A 13,267-nucleotide genomic window follows, 5' to 3' on the forward strand; every position below is an offset into this window, starting at 1 on the left:
TAACGTCAATGTTGTGGATCGATTGGCTCATGGTGGCGGTGGGGTTATGGTATGGGCAGGCGTATGTTATTGACAACGAACACAGGTGCATTTTATTGATGGCATTTTGAATGCACAGAGATACCGTGACGAGATCCTGAGGCCCATTCATCCACGATCATCACCTCATGTTGCAGCATGATAATGCACGGCCCCATATTGCAAGGATCTGTACACAATTCCTGGAAGCTAAAAACATCCCCGTTCTTGCATGGCCAGCATAGTCACCGGACAGGTCACCCATTGAGTTCCTGCCAATATTCTGCAACTTCACACAGCTATTGAAGAGGAGTGGACCAACATTCCACAGGCCACAATCAACAACCTGATCAACTCTATGCGACAGAGATGTGTTGCACTGCGTGAGGCAAATGGTGGCCACACCAGATACTGACTGGTTTTCTGACCCAGACGTGGCCCTGGCTGTTCTTTGATAAGTACGTGGCTTCTGTTGTGTATTGCTGTTGCCATCACCCTCCTCCTCTGAAGTTGCCTCCACCTCAGCACCGTGATCCGGCTCCCAGGTCCTGTCCAGCACACAATTGTCATTGGAGTCCTCACTCCCCCTTCTATCAGACTGTGGGATTTCATGGTGGGTTCTTTGGCCCCCTCCCCTGCTCTTCGCAGACTGCCACTATTGCTGCCCCCAATGCCCATAGAGCAGCTACAGGGGCCATTACTACCACCACCAACACGGCTATGCCTGGGGTCTGACTGCTCTCACACAAGTCGTTAACACGGAGACTCTCTTGACTATATACCATAGAGCATGGGGGGGGGGGGTTCTTGCCACTTCTTAGGAAAAAAGGAAGGCGCCCGTCTAGGAAGGGGCAGTGAAAACTGGCAGGACTCCACTGAAACCTTCTTTTGGGCTGCAAGGAGAAGGAGCAGGAGAAACACTGTGACCTCTGGCTCCATGGCACGGTGTTGGAATTTGAAGTCACCTACATGTCGTCTTGCTGCGACTGAGAGGATGACTAAGCCATCCAATCCACTATCTTATCGTCTTTCTCAACTATAATGTTGCCTACTACTACTTCTGGACGAATAGTTGGTGCTGCTACTAACCACATTCTGTCTCTGGGTCTTTCCTTTGGAATCCTTCCATAGCCCGGACATTTTTGGGCCTGTCAGATAATGTTGTGCGCTACACTGTGTACTAGTGTAGTAATCATGTATATATACTGCTAATTTAAATATTATCACTCCCCTCCCCCACAAAAAATTAAAATAAATGGATTAAAAATGCGTGAATATAGGAAAAAGGTTTGGGCCTAAATTTGTTAGCACTCCCAGATACTTGTGTGCTACCCTGTCTATTGGTGTAGTAATCACGTACAGTGATCCCTCAAGATACAATAGTCTCAGGATACAATATTTTCAACATACAATGATCTATTCTCACTCATCGTAAGTTTAAACAGACTCAACATACAATGTCTTAGAGTCAGATCTAACCAATCAAGGCCACTTCTTTAGTAAAATAGCTGTACAGTCCCTGACAAAAGTCTTGTCGCTTGTGTACAAATTGACCTGAAGTGCCGCTAAAATATATTTCTAATCAAGATTTTGTTGCAAGAAATGGGTCATTTTAATCCCAACAGCTTTTGTAATAATGTTTCAGTGCAAAATGAAACTGACAAAAAGTATTCTAATATTCACAGCTTGGTAAAGCCCATTGAGTCAATTTTTGCCAAGACATAAGTGTTGTCGCCTTGTCATATGAGCTTCACCTGTGACTAATAATGGATCAATTAGGTCTCAGGTGTGTATAAAAAGAACCCCAGTACACTAGACCTTCACATCAACTGCAACTAGACCTCTGCAAACATGCCTAAGATTCACCCGGAGACTAAAGTGTTGATTATCAAGAGGCTGAAGAACAGATCCACTGCTGATGTGGCAGACACCTTCAATGTGTCTCAGTGTCAAGTTCAGAGGATAAAAAAAAGATTTGAAGAGACTGGAGACGTTTTGGACAAGGCCAGGTCAGGCCTACCCCGCAAGACAACTGCTCGAGAGGACCGTTTGTTGGCTCGAAAATCCAAGGCCAGACCATTTTCCACTGCAGCAGAGCTCCACGAGACCTGGTCACCTGAAGTCCCTGTGTCAACCAGAACAGTTTGTCGGATTCTGTCTCGAAATGGCCTCCATGGTCGAATCAGTGCCCACAAGCCAACACTAAACAAAAGACAATTGAAAAACCGTGTGGCATTTGTCAAGGGCCACAGCCTGCTAAAAGGATGGACGCTGGAAAAGTGGCAGAAGGTGGATTTTTCAGATGAATCTTCTGTTGAATTGCACCACAGTCGCCGCAAATATTGCAGGAGACCTACTGGAACCCGCATGGAGCCGAGATTTACCCAGTGAAGTTTGGTGGAGGCAAAATCATGGTCTGGGGTTACATCCAGTATGGGAGTGTGCGAGGGATCTGCAGGGTGGAAGGCAACATCAATAGTCTAAAATACCAAGAATATAAGAGCTACCTCTTATATTCCCAACCATAAAAAAGGCCAAATTCTGCAGCAGGATGGTGCTCCATCGCATACTTCCATCTCCACATCAAAGTTCCTTAAGGCGAAGAAGATCAAGATGCTCCAGGATTGGCCAGCCCAGTCACCAGACATGAACATCATTGAGCATATGTGGTGTAGGATGAAAGAGGAAGCATGGAAGACAAAACCAAAGAATATTGATGAACTCTGGGAGGCACGCAAGACTGTTTTCTTTGCTATTCCTGATGACTTCATCAATAAATTGTATGAATCCTTGCCAAACCGCATGGATGCTGTCCTTCAAGCTCATGGAAGTCATACAAGATATTAAATTTGGATCTCACAGCACCACTACTTAATTTGCTGACATATTTTTGGCTTTTGCAGTAAAGTTGTTCAATTTCTGTATAGGCGACAAAACTTTTGTCTTGCCAAAATTTGACCTTTCTGTCTTGATTAAATGATAAATCTTTTTTCAGTGAAACTAATTTATTTCAGTGCATTAAACATCATTTGGGAGGGCTTTAGCTTTTCATATGAGCTATTTCTAACACCAATTGATTAATTAAAAGTCAGGTTAATAGCAGGAGTTTCTACAAAATAGAGAAGCGACAAGACTTTTGTCAGGGACTGTATTAGTTGCTAGTTAGCAGCTATTCCTCACTGTTATATGTAAGGACTTGTTGTATCTGTCTAAGGCTACTTTCACACTAGCGTTTTTACAGGATCCGGCAGGGCTCAGCAAAAACGCTTCCGTTACTGATAATACAACCATCTGCATCCGTTATAAACGGATCCGGTTGTATTATCTTTAACATTGCCAAGACAGATCCGTCATGAACTCCATTGAAAGTCAATGGAGGACGGATCCGTTTTCTATTGTGATAGAGAAAACGGATCCGTCCCCGTTGACTTGCATTGTGGGTCATGCCGGGTCCGTCTTGCTCCGCATTCCAAGATGGAAAGCAAACTACAACATGTTGCAGTTTGCTCTCCAGTATGGGAACGCAACTAAACGGAACGGAATACATTTTGGAGCATTCCGTTCTGTTCAGTTTTGTCCCCATTGAGAATGAATGAGGACAAAACTGAAGCACTTTTTTTCCAGTATTGAGCCACTATGACGGATCTCAATACCAGAAAACTAAAACGCTAGTGTGAAAGTATCCTTAGATATCTGCTTATTTTTCATAAATCTTTATTTTCTCTTTTCTTGGATGACATTTTGGGGCTTTGGAACCGATTATTCAATTTACAATGGTTTCAACTTACAATGGTTGTCTTGGAACCAATTAATATTGTAACTTGAGGGACCACTGTATATATATTGTAAGGAATCGCTTTACTTCAGGGGGGTCACGCTCACAGACTTCTTTGGCAGACACCAAATTTAAGGTCCAAACTTGTGATTTATTATGGCACTTCAGCATCAACAAAACAAAACAAAATAAACACCTGCCCGTCTGGGCACTACCTATACAAAATACGTCCCTACCTCTCTTGTAGAGCACCGTTCACACGTGCAAGTCGGTCCGGCTTTACTCAGCCAAATAGTCCACCCAGGGAAGTGATCAGGCGTCGCATAGCCTTGTGGCCCCTCAGTCCTCCTGACTGAGACCACGCAGAGCCTCAGCAGGTCTCTGCTTGCAAGTCACTCTCGCTTCCCTAGACTGACACTCTGGGAGGTGCTTTATCCCCGTCTGATTATCGCAGGCCTCACCTGCGATCCTCTCTGGACCAAGGGAACACCCGTCCTGGAAGGGTGTTGATTGCCAGATCCCACTTCCAGTCCTATCTGCCAATCCAACTAAAATCCAGCCCAGAATATACCAAAAACAACCTTGTCTCAGCAACCTACATGCTGCTGAGACTATTGCATCTCTGATTTTAGCTATCCCACCCAGCTGAGGTATCTGAGTGGGATATACACACCTTCCCGCACTGTCCACCTTATCACAATATATATGTTATGAGAAGGCACAAGGTGTTATAGTAGATGATAGATACGTGTCACCGAGGTGCCTGGCCTCGGTGAAATAAACTAGTAACGTTTTGTCAGTAACCCTAGGTTACTGACACTTGTTAGTAGTAGTTTAGCTGCTGGCTGCAGCTGATCCCAAAGAGCAGGGTGGGATGACTACTCCCACGTATCCAGACCAGGTTTTCGCTGGCCTATATAAGCTAGGAAGCCCAGGAGAGCTGGAGTGTGGTTCCTAGTCTGGAAGAGTGATAGACTGGGAGTACAGCTATGTGGAGTGTTTCAGCAGAGAAGCCTGCTATTGCCAAGTCTTTTCCCCCTCAAGCTGCTGGTGGAAACCAGGAACTACAGAGGACTGTGAGTAAGACCACTTCACATGGACTGTGTTTTTTGTGTGTTTACATGCTGAAGTAAGGATACTTTCACACTAGCGTTATACTTTTCCGGTATTGAAATCCGGTAAAGGGTCTCAATACCGGAAAAAAAAACACTTCCGTTTTGTCCCAATGCATTCTGAATGGAAAGCAATTCGTTCAGTATGCATCAGGATGTCTTCCGTTCCGTCCCTTGTACGGTATTTGACCAGACAAAATACCGCAGCTTGCCGCATCCAGTTTTCCGGTCTGCGCATGGGCAGTTCTTTTTAGCTTTGAAAAAATGTAATACCTGATCCGCTATTCCAGAAAGACGGATCCGGTATTTCAATTAATAAGTCAAACGGATCTGTATCCGGAAAAAAAAAAGATATCCGTTTGCATACGGATTTCCGGATCCGGCAGGCAATTCCGGCAATGAAACTGCCTGCCGGATACTAACAACACTAGTGTGAAAGCACCCTAAGCGAGTATTTGTTGAATCCGTTTTGGACAAAATAAAAATACTATTGTTTGAACTATATCTGAAGTCACTATTAGAGCTGATCGCCACAATACTAATTATATATATATATATATATATATATATATATATATATATATACACACACACACACACACACACACACACACATACAGTACAGGCCAAAAGTTTGGACACACCTTCTCATTCAAAGAGTTTTCTTTATTTTCATGACTATGAAGGCATCAAAACTATGAATTAACACATGTGGAATTATATACATAACAAACAGGTGTGAAACAACTGAAAATATGTCATATTCTAGGTTCTTCAAAGTAGCCACCTTTTGCTTTGATTACTGCTTTGCACACTCTTGGCATTCTCTTGATGAGCTTCAAGAGGTAGTCCCCTGAAATGGTCTTCCAACAGTCTTGAAGGAGTTCCCAGAGATGCTTAGCACTTGTTGGCCCTTTTGCCTTCACTCTGCGGTCCAGCTCACCCCAAACCATCTCGATTGGGTTCAGGTCCGGTGACTGTGGAGGCCAGGTCATCTGGCGCAGCACCCCATCACTCTCCTTCATGGTCAAATAGCCCTTACTTTCAAAGTTTTCCCAATTTTTCGGCTGACTGACTGACCTTTATTTCTTAAAGTAATGATGGCCACTCGTTTTTTTTTACTTAGCTGCTTTTTTCTTGCCATAATACAAATTCTAACAGTCTATTCAGTAGGACTATCAGCTGTGTATCCACCTGACTTCTCCTCAACGCCACTGATGGTCCCAACCCCATTTATAAGGCAAGAAATCCCACTTGTTAAACCTGACAGGGCACACCTGTGAAGTGAAAACCATTTCAGGGGACTACCTCTTGAAGCTCATCAAGAGAATGCCAAGAGTGTGCAAAGCAGTAATCAAAGCAAAAGGTGGCTACTTTGAAGAACCTAGAATATGACATATTTTCAGTTGTTTCACACTTGTTTGTTATGTATATACTGTAATTTCACATGTGTTAATTCATAGTTTTGATGCCTTCAGTGTGAATCTATAATTTTCATAGTCATGAAAATAAAGAAAACTCTTTGAATGAGAAGGTGTGTCCAAACTTTTGGTCTGTACTGTACATACACTCACCTAAAGAATTATTAGGAACACCTGTTCTATTTCTCATTAATGCAATTATCTAGTCAACCAATCACATGGCAGTTGCTTCAATGCATTTAGGGGTGTGGTCCTGGTCAAGACAATCTCCTGAACTCCAAACTGAATGTCAGAATGGGAAAGAAAGGCGATTTAAGCAATTTTGAGCGTGGCATGGTTGATGGTGCTAGACGGGCCGGTCTGAGTATTTCACAATCTGCTCAGTTACTGGGATTTTAACGCACAACCATTTCTAGGGTTTACAAAGAATGGTGTGAAAAGGGAAAAACATCCAGTATGCGGCAGTCCTGTTGGCAAAAATGCCTTGTGGATGCTAGAGGCCAGAGGAGAATGGGCCGACTGATTCAAGCTGATAGAAGAGCAACGTTGACTGAAATAACCACTCGTTACAACCGAGGTATGCAGCAAAGCATTTGTGAAGCCACAACACGCACAACCTTGAGGCGGATGGGCTAACAGCAGAAGACCCCACCGGGTACCACTCATCTCCACTACAAATAGGAAAAAGAGACTACAATTTGCACAAGCTCACCAAAATTGGACTGTTGAAGACTGGAAAAATGTTGCCTGGTCTGATGAGTCTCGATTTCTGTTGAGACATTCAAATGGTATTTGGCGTAAGTCCGAATTTGGCGTAAACAGAATTAGAACATGTATCCATCCTCTGATGGCTACTTCCAGCAGAATAATGCACCATGTCACAAAGCTCGAATCATTTCAAATTGGTTTCTTGAACATGACAATGAGTTGTCACTGTACTAAAATGGCCCCCACAGTCACCAGATCTTAACCCAATAGAGCATCTTTGGGATGTGGTGGAACGGGAGCTTCGTGCCCTGGATGTGCATCCCTCAAATCTCCATCAACTGCAAGATGCTATCCTATCAATATGGGCCAACATTTCTAAAGAATGCTAACAGCACCTTGTTGAATCAATGCCACGTAGAATTAAGGCAGTTCTGAAGGCAAAAGGGGGTCAAACACCGTATTAGTATGGGTGAGTGTATATATATATATATATATATATATATATATATATATATATATACTGCTAGTTTAAATATAATCAACAACCCCCCCCCCCCCCAAAAAACAAAAACAAAACAACAACCTGTAAATATAGGGAAACTGATTTAGGCCTAAATTCGTTAACCCTCACAGATACTTTTGTGTGCTGTCCTGTGTATTTATGTTGATCACCTATATGCTGGTTTAATTTAATTGAACAAGTCCTAAAAACATTTTACATTCCAACCGTGTGGAAACAGATTTCACAGAAACAAACAATTGAGGCCTGATGCTCAATTTCTAGTTATTACTCACAGGTAGACTGCTGTCCTATTCTGTGTCTTGTAGTAATCACATATATATATGCCAGTTTAATTAAATGTAACAATCCCCCAAAAAAATGTAAATTCCAACCTTGTGGAAACTGAATATATGTAAACTGACAATTGAGGCTTGACCCTCAATTTCTCGTTAATACACACAAGTAGATTGATGCTATACCTTGTGTCTTGTAGTAATCACGTATATATGCTGGTTTAATTAACTTTAACAATCCCCGATTTAAAAATTCTAACATGTGGAAACTGAACATACGTAAGCGGACAATTGAGGCTTAACGCTAAATTTCACCTTAATATACACTGGTAGATAGCTGCCACATCAGGGGTATTGCTGCAGTAATCAATTCCCCCCCCCCCCCCCCCCCCCCCCCAAAAAATAAAAATAATAATTTTATTGCAACCGTGTGGAAACTGAATATATGTAAACGGATGATTGAGGCTTGATGCTAAGTATCACCGCAAAACACTGGTAGAGTGCTGCCACACCATTGTAATTGCTGCAGTAATCACGTATATATACAGCTTAATTAAACTGAACCACACAAAAAAGGATTTCTGTGAAAATGGGGGGGAATGAAAGTATTTGCTTGTAGGTAGCTACTTTTGAAATGCACCTGCACTTCTGATAGCAGGCACAGTCAGCCACAGGTCCTGTCTCTTCCCTCCCTGTCTGTCAGCTGCCCTGCTTCTCTCTATTGTACACAACACACACAATTCTTCTTTGGAATCCTAGCCTTTCCCTTCACTCTCCCTGGCAGTAGAATACACGCCTGATTGATATCTGACCGTCCCCGATTGTTTTCCTGGCAGACACTGATAGACCCAACCACTCTTATTCACAGCCCAGCACAGAATAGCGTTCTGCTAGGGCACCTCTCTGCCTGCTGCAGCACTGATTGGCTCATCCAGGCTAACTGTTAGCCTGGGAGACAATCAGGGCAAGCCTTCCCCCCCCCCCCCCCCCCCCCCACACTTCCTCTGAGAGTCATGTGAGAACCTATCTTCTTCCTTCCTAATGCTTTTTCCCTTCCGACATGTGCATCCGACATGTGCATTGGATTTGTCCGAAACAAACCTGAAAATATTCGGGTTCGGTCAGAACCGGTTTGCTGATCCTTATTTCAACTGCCCATCAGCTGCCCCTATATATACCTTGCTATTTCCTTCAGTCCTTGCCTGAGCAATTGGCCTCTACAGATCTTGCTAGGTCTCTCTAGCTTGCTAGAGCTTGTAAAAGTGCTATTACCGGTATCTGTTTGTCTGTCTGATTCCTGACCTGTGCATAGCACTGATTTACATGAACTCTGCCGGCCCTTACCTCTGCCTGTTTCCATGCACTGCCTGTTCCCTCGGTGCCATACACCGGTGTCTCTGGTCCCAGTGCATCAGCAGCCAACCACACCAGAACTATTCCGAGAGGTAGTGGCCTGGTGGCTCCCCTACAGAGGATTGCAGATCCATGTATTGGAAGTAAAGGGTAAATACCAGGCAGCTACAAGGATAATGCTCTTTAGCTCAGATGTTTAGGAAACATTAGAGGTGCATTTTGAATAACAAAAAATTACTTACTTAAGGCCATGTTTTATTTTATTGATATTTTCATTGCCATATCTTTCTTATCCTCAATGTTTGGTAAATCATATAAAGCTGCTCTGATCTGCAACTCAAAAGCAACTATTTGTAGAGAAAACAAAATTACAGAAGCCACAGACAAAAAGGATTCCATGTACTGAGCAGTCAGTATAAAAAATATAAATAAAAATCATAATTTTTATCAAAAGTTGATCATAAGCAGAAAGTACTGTGGCACAGTATCTGAATACTCTCATTATTCGCAAAGCAGAGCGAACCTGTCAAAATAAGTGTGTGGGTACTTAGCTGCTAGTAACTAGGGGGAAAAAAAAAAAAAAGATAAATGACTCAACATGAAACATTCAAGTTTGAACTCCGCAACTTGTCCATGCCGCCCCTTCCCGAAATAAATGATGTGATGGTCTTCATCTAAGATGATCTGTTATTCGCCTTGTTTTTTGGAGAGATATCTGCAAAAGGAAAAAGAAGAGGGAGATGGTGGGGGCTCGATCTCTGGGACCCACACTGATTCTGCACAGCCTCCAGTGTGGAAATGGTGCATGGGTGCTTGATCTACAACTGAAACAAAAGAAACGTCCAGCACGTAGTATGTTAAAGCGCTGCATCATCTTTATTCCATTGTGGATACAGTCAATGTTCAAAGCAGTGGTCATCAACTCCTGTCACCTCCCGTCAGACCGACATGTTTCAAACCAAACGGTTCTTAATCATGATCTGAGAAGAACCGTTTGGTTTGAAACATGTCGGTCTGACGGGAGGTGATGACCACTGCTTTGTACATTGACTGTATCCACAATGGAATAAAGATGATGCAGCGCTTTAACATACTACGTGCTGGACGTTTCTTTTGTTTCAAGTGTTCATACTGTCCGTGCACTGTGGATTACTGGTGAGCTGGACTTTTACTCTTTCTATTGTGCTTGATCTACAAGTCTGGTGACCAAGTGGAACAAAATCTTTTATAGTGTCGCTGTACTTTAAAAAAAAGTACGGTGGGTGTCTCGCCACTCAGACCTCAAGAACAAAAACTTTGATGTCAAAAGTTTTTTCAAACTGCAGTTACCACTTTAAGCTAGCCACAGAGGTCAGACTAAATCTGCACTGTATTTGCAATGTCCGTTTGCCATATGTGTCATGAAAACTCATGGTGCATAATCCATCGGCAATCATTCACCTGATGGAGGGCAAAATTGGGTCCTTTCAGCCTCTATTGGGTCGATATTCCTTTTTTTTCAGTTACGGGTGACTTATGACAATATAGACAGTGACATACAATAGGAAATCCTCTCGAAATAATTAACCAACTAACAGTTTTAATACTCCCTTAAATGAGTGAGTATTCCAGGATTGGGTTCCTTTTATAGCAAGCTTCCTAGTGTGTGGTACCTAAGAAAAATTGGATTTTTTGTACTCACCGTAAAATCCTTTTCTCGTAGTAGGCATTGGGGACACAGCACCATGGGTATATGTCCAACTACCACTAGGAGGCGACACTAGACATAAAAAGTGTTGGCTCCTCCCCGTTGGGCTATACCCTCTCCACAGACACTAGGCAGCTCAGTTTGTACCAAAAGCAGTAGGAGAGAGAAGAAAGGCAAGGAACCAACAACTCCCGTACCGGGAAAGATCAAATGACCAGCCCGGAGAAGCTGAAGTAAAACAACATAGGGAGGGATCTGTGTCCCCCAATGCCTACTACGAGAAAAGGATTTTACGGTGAGTACAAAAAATCCAATTTTCTCGTGCATGGCATTGGGGGACACAGCACCATGGGACGTCCCAAAGCAGTCCCCGAGGGTGGGAAGAACAACCAAGCCACCTGTGGGCATACAGGTGCGGGAGAACCATGTGACCCAACAGGAGAAAAGCACAGAATAGGCAGGAAGCCTCATAACAAGGGAGAAACTCCAAGGAGGCCACAGTGACGACTGTCAGCACCCCAGGACAAATGCCTGGGAAAAAGTCCCAAATGCAAGAAGAAGGCAAAGGAACACCCAGCTCAGCCGAAGGCTGGAGGGAAAGTAGGACAGCGTCGCGTATCAGATCTACCCAACATCCCAATTGCCTCAGGCGAAAGCACAGACACCCTGAGGAGAACCCCTGAAGGGCCAGGGGAGCAAGGGAAATTGGAATCACTGAAGGCCAAACGAGAGAGTGAAGCTATAGTAAGGCTCACATGTGAGTGGAGCGGGTCTCCTCTCACCTCAAAGCAGGTGAAAAAATTAAGCGCCCTATTGAAAGGAAAAGATCCTAAAGGCGCTAAGGGAAACCGCCAACCCCTGGAAGGGGAGGGGGTTGTAAGAAAAAACCAGGAAAAGAGAAAAGACAAGACCTGCATCCCCAACCAGGAGACGAGGAACGAGCCTCTGAAAACAAAATATCGCTGAGAAGCGCAAGACCGGAGAAACTCTGGCGAAACTAATTATCAGGGAAGAAGGGAACCAGATGCAAGCCCAGGAATCTCAGCAGGGGCACACTGGAGTGAGGGAAGCCATAGCAAGGCTCACATATGAAGGGAGCAGGACTCCCCCCACTGCAAAGCAGGTGATGAAGTTAAACGTCCTATTGGAAAGTGAAAACCCCCAAAGGCGCTAAGGGAAACCGCCAACCCTTGGAAAGGGAGGGGGTAGGAAGAAAGGGCCAGGTAAAAAGAAAAAAATAAGAGAAGACCTGCATCCCAAAATCAGGAGATGAGGAACGAGCCTCTGAAAACAAAATATCGCTGAGAAGCGCAAGACCGGAGGAACTCCGGCCAAATGAAGTATCAGGGAGATGCAGGGCAAGGAAATCTCAGCAGGGACACACTGGACTGAGAGACATGGGAGGAGAAGGAGAGTACTCCCAACAGTCTAAGGAGGAAGGCTCTACAAACAGGAGGAAGTCCCTCCCGAAGGAGACCATAAGGTGGAAATGCAAACCGTAGCACTAAACCACTCAATACCAGGTACTTGAAGTGGGAGGATGGGAAGACAGACATGAACCCCATGAGGTCCAAAAGGCTATTGGAACCCGCAAGGGGAACAATCAACCCAGGCCCCTCCCAAACAATGATAATCCTACAGAATCTGTGTGGTCAAATGAACGGGGACAGGGACTCCAGAAAGGAGTACCCGCAATGGGCTCACAAGGAACCGAACCACCAGAGGACAACAAAAACCAGAATATCCAGGAAAAAATGAAAAGAACCACCCTATGGGAAGGAATTGGCCATGGACAACTAGCCATTCAAAGAATAGTGGCTAGCAATCAGCATACATTGTCCCGGGGAGGGCAAATACAGCGGCTTGGGTTGTACCACTAAAACAACAGACGCCCATATGCATAAGGAAAGGTGAAGTCGCTATAAAAGAAGCGGGAGTGACTACACGAAATGTAGAAACCAGCTGCGACCGACATACAGAAGGCTCCCAGGGGGAGAGAGTACCGGAGGGGCGCAGACAATAGCAAGGTCCCGATGGACTCAACTAAGCAGAGAATATAAGGGAACACCCGGACCCAGAAGGAACTACGGAACCCTGTCCTATGTCAGAGCAATCAGCAGAAAATTCACCTACAAGGCAGGTGTGTGGCGCTCAGTGGTTCTGTCCCTGACTCATCAGGGAAGACGTCCAGCGAGGATAATGTCGCTGACCCCAGGAGGATTCCGTGTGGCGGAGGACATCCAGTGATGGCCGAAAACTGCTGCAGCGGCCGGTGCTCAGCAAGCTACGTATTCCAACAAGGAGAAGATCCAGTGGAGATCACTGTACTCCACCAGGAATGGTCCGCCCTGTAATAGAAAACAACGCGGTACTCCTTTATAATATGGGGAACGCGGAG

At 44.3% G+C, this 13,267-nt stretch overlaps 1 protein-coding gene across 1 annotated transcript in view; it reads right to left on the reverse strand.

Moving 5' to 3' along the window:
• Nucleotides 1–9,426: 9,426 nt before the first annotated feature.
• UBLCP1 (ubiquitin like domain containing CTD phosphatase 1) overlaps nucleotides 9,427–13,267 on the reverse strand; it is a 39,485-nt gene continuing 35,644 nt past the window's right edge. The window contains exon 10 of the mRNA XM_040439837.1: nucleotides 9,427–9,897. Coding sequence (XP_040295771.1) covers nucleotides 9,870–9,897 — 28 coding nt within the window. The 3' untranslated portion in view covers nucleotides 9,427–9,869. The remainder of the gene's footprint in view (nucleotides 9,898–13,267) is intronic.

This window comes from Bufo bufo, chromosome 1 (genome assembly GCF_905171765.1).
Source record: "Bufo bufo chromosome 1, aBufBuf1.1, whole genome shotgun sequence".
NCBI classification, from domain to species: Eukaryota; Metazoa; Chordata; class Amphibia; order Anura; family Bufonidae; genus Bufo; species Bufo bufo.